At 38.6% G+C, this 13,820-nt stretch overlaps 1 protein-coding gene across 1 annotated transcript in view; it reads left to right on the forward strand.

The window, feature by feature from the left end:
- Nucleotides 1-495: 495 nt before the first annotated feature.
- Nucleotides 496-13,820, forward strand: part of ACSS3 (acyl-CoA synthetase short-chain family member 3) — a gene marked incomplete at its 5' end in the record, with an annotated part of 62,814 nt that continues 49,489 nt past the window's right edge. The window contains 4 exons of the mRNA XM_010136224.1: nucleotides 496-630; nucleotides 886-1,026; nucleotides 3,313-3,393; nucleotides 3,478-3,573. Of these exons, the coding sequence (XP_010134526.1) occupies nucleotides 496-630; nucleotides 886-1,026; nucleotides 3,313-3,393; nucleotides 3,478-3,573 (453 nt within the window). The remainder of the gene's footprint in view (nucleotides 631-885; nucleotides 1,027-3,312; nucleotides 3,394-3,477; nucleotides 3,574-13,820) is intronic.

Genomic DNA, 13,820 nt, shown 5'->3' on the forward strand with positions numbered 1-13,820 from the left:
AAAGCCATTGGGTTCATTTGGGTTCTAAAGCCAAAGTTCATTTGCCATTGGGTGCAGGCAAATAATTAGAAAGCAGTCTGAACAGGACAGATAGCTGTTGATATCACTGTACCACTTTTCCTTAATGGAGGGGTGGGGGGGTGGTGTGAAGTGGGGGGTGGTTTAAGATGGACATGAGTTTTTCTCTCTGTTCATTCATTTTTGTGAAACTTACGAGAACTAATGTTGATTTCTTACTCAGATTTGGCTGAAAATGTTGAGGTGTCAGAATTTATTGGTGTGCTCCTGAACAAAAGCAGATACGTGGACAGAAAGATCACAGAAACTCGATTTCCTTAGAAAACTGATCTAAAGCCCTATTTCTAATTATATGAAGATAGATTTTATACATTGAGTATCATTAGTGAAAGAATTTGATGGAAAACATGTTATTAAGTTATATATATAAAATATATTGCAAACGTATATATTAACAATCTAACTTCTTTATTTTAGCCCAAGCTTATTGTAACAGCAAGTTTTGGAGTAGAACCTAAAGGGAAAGTGGAATACATATCCCTCCTAGAAGGAGCACTGGCAAGGGTACAGAGCAAACCTGATAAAGTTCTGATTTACAAGCGACCTAATTTGGTGGGTGTACAGTTGATTTGCCTCTATGTTAACTTTCAGATGTGTATGTGCTTTTTCTCTTTTACAAGTAAAATGAGTGTATCTGTTGTAGTTTGTTTTTGAGTTTTATGGGAGAACTTCATATTCATAAGATTTAATGTGGCAGGGAGATTACTGTACAGCATATTGAATAGTACTGTACAAAAAATTGAATATGCCATGTTTTTTGACCGAATTCCATTTATTCCTTCTGTTTTTCTATTTTTCAATGAGCAGGGCCATATTCCTCTTGCCCCAGGTCGCGATCTTGACTGGGAAGAAGAACTTACAAAAGCACATTATTATAAATGTGTCTCCGTTCCCTCAGACCATCCACTTTATATTCTGTATACCTCTGGAACAACAGGCTTGCCCAAGGTAAAGGACTCTCTGTAGTCTAAGAGTCTACGACCAACCTATTTGCGTTTCCACTTGAGAAAATACTTAGGTAAAAAGGTTGAAAATGTTCGCCAGATCTCAGTGCTATAAATGGTAAGTATTGCTAGAAGTGAATTAATCTCATTTATTAATTTTTTACTACTTTAAAGTCAGTGTCTAGGAATAAGTCATGTTTGTTTATTTAAATGGTAGTAATATAAAGATAAACTGCATTTACATAAAAAATGTTTGTGTAGGTTAAACTTTCAAGAACAAAGAATGTCTTTTATACTTTAATATCTTCTATGTTTTAACTGTTTCAGACAAGTGTAGTACAGTTACTTAATAGCAAGACTAGTTAGTATATCACTTGTGTGATACCATTTATTGCTGAGTAGTCTTTGCTTGTTCATTATTTACATATTAGATAATCTCCCCGTAGAGGTAGAGAATGACATTGTAGATTAAATGGAATTAAGCATGTTCTGATGGCTTGTGTTACTGGACAGTTCTGAGAACATAATTCGAATTAAAATGAAAGTTTAGATTAGAGTAGATTAGAGTAAGTGAAAACTGACATAGGGCATTCTTTGAAAGTGTTTGCTTTCAAATATCAATTAGTCTTAATGACCTGTTTTTTGAAGATCTTATTTTAAAAGCAAACTCTGGAGTGTTTTCTTGGTACTTACAATTCTCTGGAAGTGGCGAAGACAGGTTGAATATAATTTTCTGGAAGTGGTCTTATCACATGTCCCTGGGTATTGCAGTGCTTAGAATATTATGAGAAAATTATTTAATGTTGTGGCCTGTAAAGTGCAGAATCTGTCGGGAGGTAAGGGAAAACAAATGCCAGTTTTGCAAAGAAAAATATCTTCTGCTTTTGCCTTGAGTGTGGGCACTTAAAAGCATCACATATGTGTTTTCCTGCACTGTTAGTTTCAAAATATAGTATCTCAGAGTTAAAAGTTCTCAGAAATTTACTTCACTGTGTTGGGTCTCCAGAGAAAAATACAGACACCTTGAATCAATCACCTTTATAAGAGGGAGATTGTCAACTAGCATTAAGCTACAGTGAGTAACTTAATGAATAAAGTAGCTTTTTTATTCATTTAAAGAACTTTCTTTTAAATGGTTATGCAGGTAAAATTATTCAGTTATGACCTTCATAACAAAACCTTTGTTAATCTCAGAGCAGGAACTAAGTTAGAAGCTGAGACTAATGAAGGCAATCTGCTTTCTGAAATTCATGAAGTATTAGGTAACCATTCTCTCCTGTGGCAGCGAACTCCATTTGATTGCTCAACTTTGACTGAACTCCAGATGAGTTAATGTGTCTCCACAGTCCCCTGTTTCTTGGATGAAGTCTGAAAGTGCCCATTTAATTTTATTAACTAGATAAAGAGAATGTACCATGCCTAGCAGAGACAGCTGTATTGTAATGTTTGCACTGCAGACATTTGTTTGGTGCAATAAATCTCATCTTACTTTTACTTCAGGACATCAGGACATAACTTAATTCTTTTGTCTAGAAACAGTGTACTAGAAGATGATGAAATGTATATTAAACATAGAAATATTACAAAATAATTCAAATTTTTTCCTATTAACAGTGTTCTGGAGATGGCTTTTGGATTGCCACAGTGCATGATGCTATTGATACTGCTTCATTCTAATTTTTAAATGCCTCTTTTAGACTGAGATCTTACTCCTTTGCATTTGTATGTATACTTCAGGAGAGATACTAAACCTTTCCAAAATAGATATCTGGTTTAAGCTGGTTTTCTGACATCTTTAAAAAGAGTCACTGCAGAAAGAGGGGTACATTTCAGGGTGTAAATTACTCCAGTTATTTTAGGGATTGGCTATTCCACAGGTGCTCTTTTTTTCCCGCAATGACACAGAGGGACTAGGCAATGAGTTTAAAACATGCCTAGCATTTATATCACCATAGTTTAAGTGAGATAAATACTCAACATCTTACTTTTTGTCAGCATAGGTGGACTAAATATACGTATATTTGATTTTACTGAGAGAATTGTAGTTTTGCTAGTTATCTTCTGATAACTATTGTCATTTAGGCCTTGGGTTAGGTTTATATATTTGTTTTATTGTTTGCTTGTTTTCCAGAATTACTTCTTCAGTGGGAATGCTAGCACAAGTATGAAGGAATGGATCCTTTTTGTAATTGAGGAGTGTTGAAACCAGACAACTTTTACATCTGTTGCTGCTAAACCCCCCAAATTTCATCCTTCAAATGATCTTAAATATTGAAATTTTCTCATTTAGGGTGTTGTCAGACCAACTGGTGGTTATGCAGTTATGCTGAACTGGACAATGTCAGCTGTATATGGACTCACACCTGGTGAGGTAATTCCATTTAAATGTTATGTAAATGTTTTTGAATCTGTCTTAAAAATTCCTTGCTATATTTATGTTTATATTTCATTTTAGGTGTGGTGGGCAGCTTCTGATTTAGGCTGGGTTGTCGGTCATTCCTACGTTTGCTATGGGCCTCTCCTTCATGGGAATACTACAGTTTTGTATGAGGTATGATCCATTCTGAAAAGGCAGCATCTCCTTCAGTTGATGATCCTGATGATCTTGTTTATGCCTGTCTGTTGTTCATGCCACGTATGTTTAAATTTTGTGTATGTCTTCAGTGTTTATGTTCTCCCATCTATTACAGTAATTCTGGAGGAAAACTTACTTTACTGTCCTTCAGGCTTGTCTACTTTATCTGTGTGGCTGGTAGTGATCAGGGGGCAAGGAACTCCAGAACAACAGACCTAGAAATGGCAGACGGTGGAGTGTACCTGTCTTGCTGAGGCTTCAGCCACAGGCCATTAGACTACCTTTATTGTGGAACTAGGAGACGATGTTGTATTTTGAGATGACAAATTCTTACTGGAACTGAGTTGGAGGTAACTGGGCACTCTGTGGTGGGAGCCAGAACTTTTAAGGAGACTTATCTCTTCTTTCCTCTACTACTCAAGGCACTTGAAGCCAAGACAGATGACATTCAGGACTTACTCCTTCTCCTTGGAGAATGAAACTCTGTGAGGTGGAGAGAAGACTAATCTAATTAGAATGGCCAGCTGAATCATAATTTTGGTGCTCAAAACAGCAATCACGCTACCTTGCATTGTTATTTTTTTCAGAAGTTGTTGATTCTCTAATCACCAGGGAAGAAGATACAGTGTTGCTTGAACCATTTTCTTTATTCTTCAGGGAGTGAATCCACTATCCCTCAGTGATAGGAAAGATACTATACGTAAAAGCATCACAACACTGTTAGCTCTTAAGTTTGCTGAGATTTGATTGTCTGCATTCACCTGACAATAGGAATTCTGAGCATATCCCAACTTCTCTAACATTATGCAGCATGACTCCCACCTAGTAATTGTTATGTTCTTCAACTGTCCTAGAGGCAGAAGTTGTTTGAGCTCTGTCATTGTGGCATGCTGATCACCTCTGTTGGTTTGTAGTGGTAATTAGAAACATGTGAACCATTAAGGGAAATCTAATGGTAACTCAGAGCATACAGGAACTGCAAAAGTGTAGTGAATGTACTGCATGCTTGAAAAAGCATATGAAACAAACTTTGATGACATTGTAATTATTGCAGTTGTTAGAGCACCATCTGTACCCAGTGCTTCTGGAGTAGGGGAGTCAGCATGATGTGGTGGAAACACTGTTTTACAGGCCATCATAGGTGCAGAAGTTCTGCATAAGGAAATGGATATTATGACTAAACTTTCTCCATTATTTCCCCGTATTATATCATACAACTGGAGATGACCATACTAGAACAGAAATGGAATGTTACTGTTTTTCAGGAACAGGCATTATCAAAACAATCCTTTGGTGTTTTCACAACCAGTTAAGTTGATATTGGCTGAGATGTGCTTCGCTGTTGCGAACTTACACCCTGCTGTTGGTGGGTAGCTGGTGCTGGGATTGTGTCTCAATTTTGAATATCCTAGGGATACTGAAGAAGCATGGACAGTTGTAGTAAGGTGAAGTTGCTTCTAAAATAGTTTGGTCACTGTATCAGACACTACAGAACTAATTATGGCTTGCTACCTCCTTTTTTTGGAAGTTAGCAGTATGCCTTGCTGCTCGAAGTTCACTCTATAAACTTATGAGCAAGAGTGTCATAAGCAGAAGATGCCTCTTGAAGCAGGTCAAGAATCTTCAAGTCCAGAAAAGCACTAGTCATTAGGTGTGTGTCTATATGATGTTTCAAATCACAGCAGTAATGCAGTTCTGAAATAAGGTCTCTGATTGTCCTTGTTTATTGATTTGGCTCACAGAGTGGTTTTAGATGTATGAATGACATCTTTACAGAGAAAGCTAGGACAGAAGCTTTGCCACTTGTGATGATGAAAGGGTAGAATCCGTTGAGAGGGACTGCACTACCGTGAAGTTTTCCAGAACAAATGAAAAGTGCATGTGCCAACAGAAAGCTTTAAAACCGTGAAGAGCTCCCACCTTATTCTGAAGTACTTCTTGTGCTGTGCAAAAGGGCCGAGTGCTATGTGCAACTTCATATTTGCTAATGACTGCCAGAAGTCTGCTTGTTCTCTCTTTCAGCTGCTCCTTTACTTCCCCAAGCTTACGCTTCTGTCCCCTTTACCAGCCTTAATTCTTTTGCTGTTTCTGCTTTATGAACAACATCTTTCTTATAACCTTACTAAAATTATTCCTCCTTTCCTACTGCTGCATCTTGCGGTAGTGACAACTGCTGCATTGGCCTCCCAGAATATCGAGTGAGGGGAGACCTGGAACTTGGCAGCATGTGCTTGGAAAGATCTTAAAGTTTCTCCAGCAGATGCACCACCCTGTTGCTAAAGTCACATCTGCTGCAGAGTGGGAAAGGACTGACAAGGGGAGCTGCACTCATTTCAAGTAGATGAAGTCCATGTTCTTGATCAGGTGGGAAGACCATGCTTCAGAGTTTGCATGGTATATATGCCGCGAGCATAGAGATCTCAAACAGATCTTCAGGGAACGGTAGAGCACTCCACCAAGCCCACTTGTGGGACATCCATGCCCTTAGTCCCAGGTCTAGCAGTTCAGGGGAAAAATTCAGGGAAAAGCGTGCCTACAGTGTTGCACACATGTATATGCTTGCAACCTGCAGACGACTTCTGAGAGACAACATGTGGGAACATCCCCTCTCTGCCTCAGTAGGCAATGGGAACTGCAAAATCACTGGTCCAAATGCCTGCCTGAGTAAGGCTGTGTACTCCTTGCCTGTACATGTATTGAGTATGTGACTGTGTTTAGGAGATTTCTGGTGAAATTAGGGCACTGGTCAGAGCTGTGGAAAGGTAGTGTAAGTCTGGATTGGCTGTGGAGCTGCTGTGCCTTGAGAGAAAGTTCTCCAGGGTCTCTAAGCTGTGAGGGAAGTTCTGTGGGGCAACAGGCTCTATCAGAGAGCACCTGCCCTGTCCTGGCTCTGCCTGTGTGCCAGGCATGCTCCTGGAAACCACACAGGCTGTGAACATGGCGTGCTTTGATAACAGGTCTCCTGGGCTTCTACACAAAACTCTGGCCACATTTTCTCTTCCTTTTCCCAAATGCAGTGTACTTTCTGGCCACATGTCAGATCCGGTCCCTACTCTGCAGTCAGCTGCTTTTACAAATACCTTTCAGAATGATACCATTTATGTGAAATGCAACGGTTATTTGCAATATATTATCTCTTCCTCTGCAGCAGGTCACACTCAGGAAAGGTTGTAAAGGGAAGTGCACTGCAGGCTGGGGTAAGACATAGCTGAATTAGCCAGGTTTACCCAAAACAAATGGGTTCAATGCAGCAAGGAAATTTGTGAAGCACACAAGTGTGGAAGATGTGGAAACAGGATAGAGAGAAGTAGTGGGAATCAGTTCCTTTTTCATCATTGTGTAACATTTGCCAGATTGAAAGACATTGATGTCCAGTGGTATTCCCACCCCATGAACTCCTGAATGCTCAGTGGGTTGATGACTGTCTTCAGTGGAGGAGCACACAAAGTCCTGACCCAAGTGCATTGTGGGTGGTCTGCCTGTGACAAATAGAGCAGAGAACTGTGTGTACGGGTACTGCAGAAGCTGTGCTCAGTGTTTCCATCTGAAGGAGGGTGTCAAAGATGTCCTCACAGATGGGGCAGACTATAAGTAATACCCAGAATTTGGAAGTTATTGGAAATATTTACACAGTGTCTGTCCCACATAACTCAGTGTTTTTGAGATGACTAATGTAGATTGTGATTCCACTGTGCATTCAGTAAAGGCACAATTAAATTAAGCCTGTGTTGCTCCATTGTCAGAGTGTACCTTGTGGTGTGAGGCACAAGTGTCAAGTGTATACAGCATTTCTCATGATGCTTACTGACATTGAGGACATGATGAATGATCCTGTTCGTCTTGGCAAGTAAGCACTGGCATATGTTTTGCTTCTGTGACCAGAAATATGGAAGATAGATAGTGTATATAGAAACTTTATACTGGATCCTACTGGTGATGTGTGAACTGGCATGCTGCGTCATCTGCATGAAACAGATGAAAGGGACAGCATGACAGTTCCTAGAAGTTCCTTCCATCAAGGGAGCAAAGATATGTAGGATAGCTTTCTGTCAGGAAATTTTGAGCTGCTTTTTTGGTTCAGTGAACAAGTCTAGTCTAAAATAAACTTCAAATAACATCTAATGGATGGGGTAAAGAGCATTGGCATTAAATGCTTTGATCTGCTCTAATTCACCTCACATGTGCTGGCATTTGTGTTTCATGTTAATTTTTCACATGGTGCTAAGTTTTTTACCAGTGCATGTAATAGGGAGAAGATTGATAATCGTTCATAGAACAGTGGATTGTGCCTAGGCGACACCTCTGTATGTTGCTCTGTAATTTATCATTTTTGTAACAGAAAAATGTAAAATAAGAAACAAAATGCAATGTTTAAAAGCAAAGGAAATGTTGAGGTCTTAAAAATGTGTTTTCAGATGTGTTCTTTGTGGTTATCTTTTAACTTTGTGGTTAATTTTTAAAAGTGTTTACTTTTCATCTGTTCGTGGAAGACTGTGGGTATTGTGTTAAGTTGTTCTATGAAATAGAAAATGAGCTTTTGTAGGATGTTTTCCTTCCACATCATTTTGTGATGTGTAGGATCTAAGACAAATAAATTTGTTTTTTAGCTTCTAGGCAGTGGATTGATTTTTCAATAATCTCTCAGAAAAGCAGGTTTCCAAAAGAAGTATTTTTAAATAGATGTGAAATTTCACAAAGTGATAACAAGCATGAGGTTGCTTTCTTTTTTTCCCTAAACAGCTAAGTCAGAGAAGCTTACGTGCCTTAATGCTCCCAGCTAATGATTGCAGCGATTGGAGAAAACTTAAACAAATGATTATTCTTAATTTAAAATTCAATGTACCTTCTGTTTAGATAAAGTTTACTGACTTGCTTACTTTCCATGTTCAGCATGAAAGCTTGCAATGATTGTGTTATTGAAATACATGATGCAGAGAATTATCTGCAGTACAGTTATGGCAATAAAAATCAGCCATTCGTTTGAGTATTGCTTATGCTTAGCTCTTTTTTGAAGAGTCTCCGATGTGCTGATCAGGTGGAATCCACTTGCTTCTGTGAATTTACAAACCAGCTCTCTGTGGAACTTGTGAAAGCTTTTGAGTCAGTGACAAATACCAGCTTGTTGATTGCAGGAATGATGCTTGGTTATTAGTGCACATGCAAGTTTTGAAGGATGTTAGGAAGTAAGGTTATTTCTAGGACATTGCAAATTGAAAGTAATAAAGTATTTTTTGTTAAAAAGGAGGAAGACATTTGTTTAAAAGCAGTAGGACAAAATCCTAGGAAAATAGAAAAAGGCAGAATTCAAAAGGAGCAGGTATGTGAAAGAGTATGTTAAACTCATGAAGTAGACTTTTGCAGAAAGGATTCCATAGTATCTAAGTAGACTTTTATGTGGAAAAGAGAGTACAGTAAATTTGCCTCAGTTCATATGTTCAAATACATACATCTAGATGGATAAGAATGTCCAGAAGAACTAACACTATGTCCTTGTGTACTTGAACTTGCAAATAACTCCAGATGCAGAGGTGGATTCGTGATATTTTGTAGTAGAAATGAAGGCTTAAAAGGATGTGTGGACATCACTGTAAGCTCTATTTAAGTACTAACATGCTGTCCTTCAATCTTGAGTGAACTTTCCCAGCAACTTAAATTTGTAGAGGTAATCAGAGTTAATAAGTATGCCTTATAAAACTGAAGTGTACTCTAGGAAACTCTCTCATGGGCATTCCCTTGTCGTGGGGAAGGAGCTTGTGTGCCCTTGTGAGGTTGAGAGCTGTGCTGGTGGTGGCATATTCCTCCGGCAGGGTCTCCCAACCCAGACAGGTCTCAACTGAAGGGTCAGACAAAGTGTGTCCACGGGCAGGATGGGCTCACTAGCGTTGGGGCAGCCATTCTAGGAGAAGGACAACTCTGACTCCAAACCCAGGCAGATGGAGCTCGTTTAGCCTTGTAAGGCATCCATCATCTAAGAGAAGGCTACTCTAACCAAACCTACGACCTGAGGACTTGGCTGTCACTGTCCAAGCTCGCTAAGCCCTGGCAGATGAACCTCAGGTGTAAAGGGTGGGGCCGGTTCCACGCACGCTGGTGCCTCACCTAAAAAATCCACCGCACAGGCCCAAAGGGTGCACTCATCGCTTGCAGTGAGCGTGGGAAAAGCCCTTCCCAGATCATCGTTCGCGAAGCCAAGCCATGATGATGATACTGTAGGAAAATAATTTCTATTCTTTGCTGATCTTACAGTTGATGACATTTTTTGTGTTAGTATGGATCAGTACGTGAGGTTAATTTTCTGGTATATTGTTTCCACACAAGCTAGAAATTTTTGCTCAAACTTCATTTGGATTTACACAGAATAGATCTTCTGGACAAAGTTGAGATAGACAAGCACAGCTGAGAGGCTATTGACCTCTCAGGTCAACTGTCGTGTGGATCACTAACTCTGCAGAATATAATAGTCCTGTAGTTAGGATCATTGCTGGTTTTGCAGTACATGAAAACAGTAGTCAACTGTTTCGATTAAAGACCGTAGAACAAATCCTTATTTGTATGTGTAGGAGTGTGAGAAATTTCAGCGTATGCTTCTAGAACTTGTCCTTGCAGTGTCAGTGTGTGACATATATGTGCATTCCCATATGCAGATGGGTGTTCACAAAGGTAAGGCTACATGCTATGTAAGTATACCTGTATAGATAGTAATCTCTTCACACCCTACGCCCCATGTGCATGATTGTTTCTTAGTTTTCTAAATGTATTTAATCATCCACAGGTTTTGGCTGATTTATTCAACTATCCACTAGTCAAGAAGTATTACTTTGATTTTTCTTTTTGTATTTTAGAATCCTACTTTATGAGTAACATCTTCTTTTAAGTTCCTTTGCTTTTTAATCCAGAAATTTTGGGGGCAGTGAACACATACCTCTTTGGAGCGTATCACACTAAATGTGTGATTTCAGCTGAAATTTGGAGAAGAAGGCTGATTTTATAACTTGCACAATATACCTAACGTTGGATACTTTTCAAACCCCATGTCCATCTTTTTTTCATCTCCAGATGCTCAGCGTAGTTCTGGTATGCAGTTTTGGGGGCTTGGGTGGCTTCAGAATCTCTACAGATAAATGGGGAACTTCAGTTGTAAATGACTTACACTAAAAAACCAGAAGTGAAATATATATGTAAAAAAAAGAAATAGTTCTTATTGCTTTTCAAGTTTAATTCTGTTACAAAAGAGTTCCATTTTCTAATTTGTCTGGAGAAACCCCAGTGATTTCCCATTAAACTCATAGAATTTTAAGGCTGGGGACCACTGTGGTTGACTTCTCTGGTATTGTGAATAACAAGGAGCAAAAACTTCACCCAGTAGCAGAAATGCACATTTATAGAATCAAATATCGTATTAGCTTGAGAATTAAATTACTATAGTCTAATTAATGTTTAAATACCTAATAGATGTTAATTAGATTCTTCATTCCAAAGGGATTAACTCATCACCACCACACTAGTTAAGTAAAAGAGGAAAGCAGCGTAAGAAAAATGATAGTTTCATGGAGATAAGGAAAAGACTTTGATAGTTATTACAGTAGCTTTTTTGGACCACTGATACACTGGGCCACATTAAAATTGTTGCATGAATGTGGAATGTAATCAGTAAAATAAAAATTGCAATGATGAGGTTTTCATTCTGGCAGGTGTAGAGTAAGACAAGAAGGAATGGGGCGGAAAGTGATGAATTCTTTCAGCAGTCTCTATTACATAGTCTTCTTACAGTGAATTTTTATCTCTGTGAATGTGTGGGGTTCAAGATCGTATTGTCATTATAAAGGCATGTCTATAAAGGCATGTCTGAGTTTAAAATGTGTTAGTTTTGGAAAATGAAAAGAGTGAAAATCTTTTTTCTTTAACAGTGAGTATTAAAGAAAAATCAGAGTTAATATCTGGTTGACCTACATGCCCGCTTTGTGATTTTTGCTCTTGGTAAGAACATTACTGAACAGTAATAGTACATTTCCCGTTTTCTAAGATGCCACCAATCAAGTCTTCAAACAGTGTTTATGACATTAGTGTTGTCTTTTTGAGGATTAATAATGGGAAGGAAAGGAAAGCTTCTGTACACACAGGGAGAAAAATAATGTTTACAAAGAGGAATAATGTGTCATTTTTCCTCTGCTTTGAAGGTTGTCTTAACAGTGAATATTCATAAATACATGGTCAAAATTTTTCCTAACTGATTGCCTAATGAAGGGTTTTTGTGTTGGAGAGTATCAGTATACTGTTTAGGTACGAGGAAAGAACACCTCATCCCCTTTACCTCTGTTGAATACAAACTGCTGACTTCATACCCTCACTTCTTAAAGTGATTTATTTGTTTTTAAATTACTTACTAGGTGACAACTTGTTGTTTTAACAATTGCTGTGGAAAATACATGCTTTCAGTTTTTACTTGCTGTAACACCTTTGTTAGAATATGAAAACATTAATGAATACAGCAAGGTTTGTTTGGGTTTTTAATAATCTGCCCTGGATTGTTTTTCTTCAAGGCATAACAAACTTCAGCTATAAATAAGCTACTTTAAGTTCCCAGCCCACTCTGCATTGGTCCTGCTAATGGGATTGGCAAGCTGTAAGCAACAGGGCAGCATGATGTAATAGTCTAGCTACTACAGTGATCCTGGATGTGAGGAAAAAGGAAGCATTGTAGATCCAGTGCTTGGGGACTTCAAATTGGAGCTAGGGTAAGGAAGAGGATGCCCACACTTGGTAAGGAGCCATGCATTAAGGACTTCGAGTGGTCTAGGATGGGAAGGAGCTATTGTCTCACAAAGGGCTCTAGCGAGACATTGCTGTGCATGTGAGCCTTCCTCACAATGCTCTCACTGTTGGCTCCTTCCAGTCTGCAGCAGATCTGCAGGGTACACAAATCTGCTATCGCAACAAATCTCCAGGCTACGTTACAACACCAACAGGTTTAAAATTACTCTGATTTGGCTCAGTTCTTGGAGACATTCAGCGTTTCTACAGTTCTTGTTAAGCCATTATTACATGCTTACAAGCAAGCACTGTCTCTGAAGTTTGCCAGTTTTGTGACCTTTCTGCCATACTGATTGTATTTACAGAGTGAATTCAATAGAACGTTATCATCTTAAGTCCTTAGTGGAGATACGGCAGCAGAGTCAACAGCAGAAGGATTAATGCCTCTATGAACATGTTCTTTTAAATCCTGATATGTTAGGATTTGTGTGTGCTTTGGTGTCAGTGGGTTTTAGTGGCAATGAGTTCCATGTATAATACTTGCTACACAGAGGGAATTTCCTCCTCATAATTTTGAATTTTTCTTTAATTGAAGAGCCCCTTGTTATTAGGGGTCAGACAGAAAGGGAATTGCTGCGCTGTTACTGATGCGTTGTAGATTATTTTATTATAGCCCCTCTTGTATGTCTTTTTTTTTTTCCCCCTCAATTAATTCATCCCTGTGACTTCTGACTTTCTCCACAGGAGAGCTTTTCTATCCCCTTGATCACTTTTGCTGCCTGACTATGAATCTTCTTTCATATCATGTCATATCATGTATTATCCATCAACACATTCTGCCTCAGGATGTCTGCTCAGCTGGTAGGCATTTGATAAATTATACGCTAAATCTAGGTACTTCCAGAAAGATGTTCTTATGTGTCTGTCTGTCTCAAAGTCTCTTGGTAGGTTGTTAAAAGAAAGTGTCTTCTACTTGAATCCTCTTAGCTGAAACAAGAGGTGTCTGTTTCTACTTTTTTAAATTAGGTGAGGCAGATCACTCCCTTTCTGATGTCTTGTTCTTGTTTACTATTCCTGCCAACCACGGATATTACTGCCAGTAAATTTTAAAATAAATTTTCAGCTCTAGTATTGATGCAAACACTGAATAGCAAGAGGTCTTGAACTGTGATCCCTGCAGAAATATGGTGGAAGCATCTCGTTTGCTCATAGTACCCAATTGCCTCAGAAATCTATCAGCATATTCTGATTTCAATTATCCTGTGCTTTATTCTTTTTATACCAACTTTTAAAAAATCAAAATTGCATGTGGTAATAAGCCTCTCATGGTATCTTGCAGTACTTCTTAAAAGCTTTGCATAATAAATGAGAGCTCTCTTTGGCAATTTTATTTGTGGTTTTTTGAGCTCTGAAATAATTTGCATTGTCTGAGGTTTGTTTTGCTTATGTCAGTTTCTTTTTCATGCATTTGC

The sequence above is a fragment of the Buceros rhinoceros genome, unplaced genomic scaffold (genome assembly GCF_000710305.1).
Source record: "Buceros rhinoceros silvestris isolate BGI_N320 unplaced genomic scaffold, ASM71030v1 scaffold1635, whole genome shotgun sequence".
Taxonomy (NCBI): Eukaryota; Metazoa; Chordata; class Aves; order Bucerotiformes; family Bucerotidae; genus Buceros; species Buceros rhinoceros.